We start from the raw sequence: 4187 nt of genomic DNA on the forward strand, positions 1-4187 counted from the left end.
GAGAGGAGAAATTTAAACGAAAAAGAGAAAACAAAGTCAGGGGTAAAAGAAAAAAAAAAATGAAGAAACACGGTAAAGACGAGAAAGTTCGTTGGTCACGAACGAAATAAGTGGAAACTGCTCTTGAAACATTGCCCAGCGAAACCAAAGTTCCTACTACGTTTTATAAAGTATATAAACAGAACTGCAAAACTTGAATTGTACATAACGAGGGTTAAGCTAACACACGATCCACAAAATACAATCAGCAATCGAACGATGCTAACAGAAAGAGAGAGAGAGAGAGAGAGAGGGAGAGAGAGAATGAGAGTGAGAGGGAGTGACGGAAGGAGATGCAGGGTCAATTGATTCCACGTTCGCGGTTACTATTATTATTGTTATTACGATTATTCGAGAGAAAGGTCGAGAACATTTGGAGAAATTTCGATAGGAAAAAGGGGATTTTTATGGTCCACCGTTGTGAAACAACATCCATGCGGAAAAATAATCTTTGTAATATACCATCGTCTTCGCAATTTAATGGACGGGGGACAATTGATCGTGACAGCACAATAAACGATGAAGCATATGAGAAAAACACACTACGAGAAAGGAATACGCGTTAATATACGATACATTACGTACACGCAAATATACACACGCACACATGAACGTCACATAGATTTCACGTATTATACATACAGATATGTACACACAGAAACAGGCAGACACGGACACAGACACAGAGAGAGGGAGAGAGAGAGAGGCACAGATACATCACATGACATCACATCACATAAGATACGCGCGTACAGAGAAAAGGAAATTAAGCACATTAAGTATACAATTAAATTAAGCAGCCGTAGCTTTAGCTTGAATGTTAGCACCTAGACAACACGATGTAACATTAAACTACGTATTTAAAAAAGAAGTGACGAGAAACGGAGAGGAAAAAGAATCTTTAGCGGTTAAGCGAACTATCTGTGTAAAATCTAGTAGGTGTCCACAAGAATAAAATAAAAACATATATTGTGGTACAAATCACACAAAGATCGTACCTTCAAGGTCCTCACATATTTCTGCGCCTCCAAGCATTACCGAACTCTTTCTTGTGTATATCATTTTTTATACGCCGAGCTGATTCCTGTATGATTTCTATATATTACATTGTGATACTGTTCACACGATATTCCTATTTGTCGAGCATTTTCACATAATCCGAACGAAAAAAAAGAGAGATTGCTTTGGGTGAAATCGACCCTTTTCTTCTTTTTCCGCTTGCTTTCGTTTATCGTCCTTTGTTCGAGAATACTTTTTTTGATAAGAAACGAGGTTTTGTGAAATTTTCTGTCCGGTGTCACAAAGAATTCGGAATGTATTATATAGTTGTTTTTCCTTCGAATCGAGAGAAAAGAAATGGTACCCGGAGATTGTACTTGAAAATCGAGAGGATTCGTCAAATTTTATTATCATCGTCCTCAAAGTTTCGTCGTATCGTTTACATCGCCGTTTGCTACCAATTCGAAGTCCGGCTTCGATTCTGGAATGGATCGTCTGTCCGCCTTTCCAGTCCACTCGATCGCACCGTAGCCGATCATTCCGAGACACAGGATTCCCATCAGGACGAAGATCTTCGTTTGGGTGCAGAGGTAAGGACTGTACGCGTACGTGATCACAGATCCTGTGGATTCCCAAAGGCGGAAGTTGGAGAAGGCCGCTTCCTCTTTGCCTGGGAAGAGTATTCCTGACAGAGCTGAAAATTTCAATTAAGAAAATGAAGAAATACTTTGTTCTTCGTTTGAATCGATCGATGAACCGAGAGCAATTTTGATCGTTTTGTGGTTTCGAGCAACTCGTTTTGGGGCAAGTGTCAAGTAATTGTGAAGATTTGTCAAGAGATAGGAGAAATATCGATTGAAGATAAATTATTCCAGCTGTTGTTTGGAGAGGAACGCAAGTTTCCTGCAGTCGGTATTCAGAATTTCAATTCGGTACCAGCAGCTGATCGATACGATTGCTATTTTAACAGTAGTTGATATTGCGAACCAATGGAATCCTTTTTATCAGCAGACAGTAAAGTTGAAAGTGTGGATTTCATTATTCGAGATTGCATTTTGTGTAAATTGAAGAGTGAACCTTAAAAAGATTACAGGCGCCAGTAATGAGAATTTTTTAGTTATCAGAATGTTGTTACGATATTCTTATTTTAATATTTTGAAGTTTCATTAATTTAGAAAATAGAAGTTTTACATTGTAAGAGGAGGTAAGAGTTCAGTGGTACTTAGAACATCTTGTGTCCAGTATTCAATTATAGTAACTCACCATTAACTTGCACCAGCCACAAGGCGTCACAAAGGCCCCACAAACCAGACATCAAGAAGAACATGGAACTTTGTTCGGGAGTTGGCTTCCAACGCAATAGAAAAGCTAAAATTCCTATGTGAAGACAGAAGGCGAATATCATTAGAGGCCTCCTTCCTGTCAATTTCATTAGTGATCCGGTGCCTAACGCGGCTATAGCGTTCGTCACACCGAAACAGATCATCACGTAGCCTATGTTGCTGACTCCCCATGCGCAGGATACGAAGGACTTGAAAGAAAATTGATCAAATGTACCTTAAAATGAGGAAGAAAAGCGTGCAAGTTTAACATACACTCACAGCATTATAATCAGCGAATAAAAATGCTTGTTCTGCTCCAATGAATATAATAATTGGCAGTATAAGCAGCTGATTTTTCTCTTTCAATAGTTTCAGCGTCACGGCTAAAAGCTTGCATCCTGTGAGACCTGTCGCTGATCCTGCTCTGCCTTTGTTGTATCTGTAGGCAAAGTAAAAGTATGATTTTATATTTCGTACTTTTATTTTTTCAGTAAGAATGTCGAAAATATTAAATACAATCTATTATATTAAATTGTAAAATAAATCTTTGCGTTGGGTATTTGTTTGTTTGCTATACTCTTTGTGACCGAGAATATGTGGGAGATATCAATCAATTATGTAAATTTTTCGCAGAGGAATTTCTAATTTCTCTATGAAAAGAATTTGCAGTTTTTGAATCGATGAATTTGTGGACAGCATTTTTAATATTGTGTAAATGTTGACTTTACATTCCATATTTTTCAACACTTCGCATTCCATATTTCTCAACACTTTGCATTTCATATTTTTCAACACTGTGCATTCCATACATTTCAACACTTCTGGTAAATTATTTTATCATAAAATAGCAAGGATATTTTAACCCACTGTAGAATATTTGTCGCAAAATCGAAAGAGAGAAATCATACTAGTGACATAATAAAAAATCGAGTTCAAGTGTTGCTTTAAAACAGCAACACCTCGAGTAGTAAATCTTGCATGACGAATGGGAGCAATACACGCGACATTCTTTCTGCTAGTATTTTAAACCTAGATGCGTAATCTATTGGAATGCAATTAAGTATCACATCGTATCGGTTGAATCGATATTAATGTCCCCTTCGCTGTGAAAAATTCCACGAGTCGGAGTTTCGAAGGTTTCCTTGCAACTGGCGCTAGTTTCGATTAATCGTGGGGTGCTATCAGCCGTAATTCTTCAAACGGAAACAATAATATGTGCCCACAGCGGCTTAATGCGCCATCAATTCTGGATTTCCGAATATACATCTGGATACGCGAACGATTTATGATATCCGAAGCGGCGTGCTTCGCCTGGATTGGAAATCGATCTCGTGAAACATCTCGTGTTCTTTTGACGTTCATATTTCTCGAGTTAGTCGATTGACGACGAACGCGTATAATATAAATGCGCAAATATGCAAGTTAGTTTCTTCTTTTTTTTTTTTTATACCTAATATGCGGTATAAGTTGCATTTAGCTGCGACTTCTCGTACACTGAAATTTCATACGTGATTGGCATATCGGTTTCCAATATGAGTCTGATTTCCGTAACGCGGATTTCTAACGGGGACGAGTAACAAATGATGCACCGAGGATTCTCGTTTATGAATACGCCTAGAAGAGTTGGAAGAGCGAAGATCGAAGAAAGTGGAGACTAAGATGTTTTAAATTTTCTGGTTTTCAATTTTTTAAGTTACGAACTTTCGAACTTCGAAACTTCCCAATATTCAGATTCCCAAGTTTTCAAATTTTCAAATTCCCGAGTTCTCAAACCTTCAAGTCTTCAAATTTTCAAATTTTCCAACTTTCAAACTTTCAAGTTTTCAA

The 4187-nt window shown here is 37.8% G+C and overlaps 1 protein-coding gene across 1 annotated transcript in view; it reads right to left on the bottom strand.

Moving 5' to 3' along the window:
• Nucleotides 1-1066: 1066 nt before the first annotated feature.
• The window catches only part of LOC108572172 (UNC93-like protein), an 18404-nt gene continuing 15283 nt past the window's right edge, over nucleotides 1067-4187 (bottom strand). The window contains exons 5-7 of the mRNA XM_017934370.1: nucleotides 2640-2799; nucleotides 2302-2569; nucleotides 1067-1732 (exon numbers count right to left, since the gene is read on the bottom strand). Coding sequence (XP_017789859.1) covers nucleotides 1458-1732; nucleotides 2302-2569; nucleotides 2640-2799 — 703 coding nt within the window. The 3' untranslated portion in view covers nucleotides 1067-1457. The remainder of the gene's footprint in view (nucleotides 1733-2301; nucleotides 2570-2639; nucleotides 2800-4187) is intronic.

Source organism: Habropoda laboriosa, unplaced genomic scaffold (genome assembly GCF_001263275.1).
Source record: "Habropoda laboriosa isolate 0110345459 unplaced genomic scaffold, ASM126327v1 scaffold107, whole genome shotgun sequence".
NCBI classification, from domain to species: Eukaryota; Metazoa; Arthropoda; class Insecta; order Hymenoptera; family Apidae; genus Habropoda; species Habropoda laboriosa.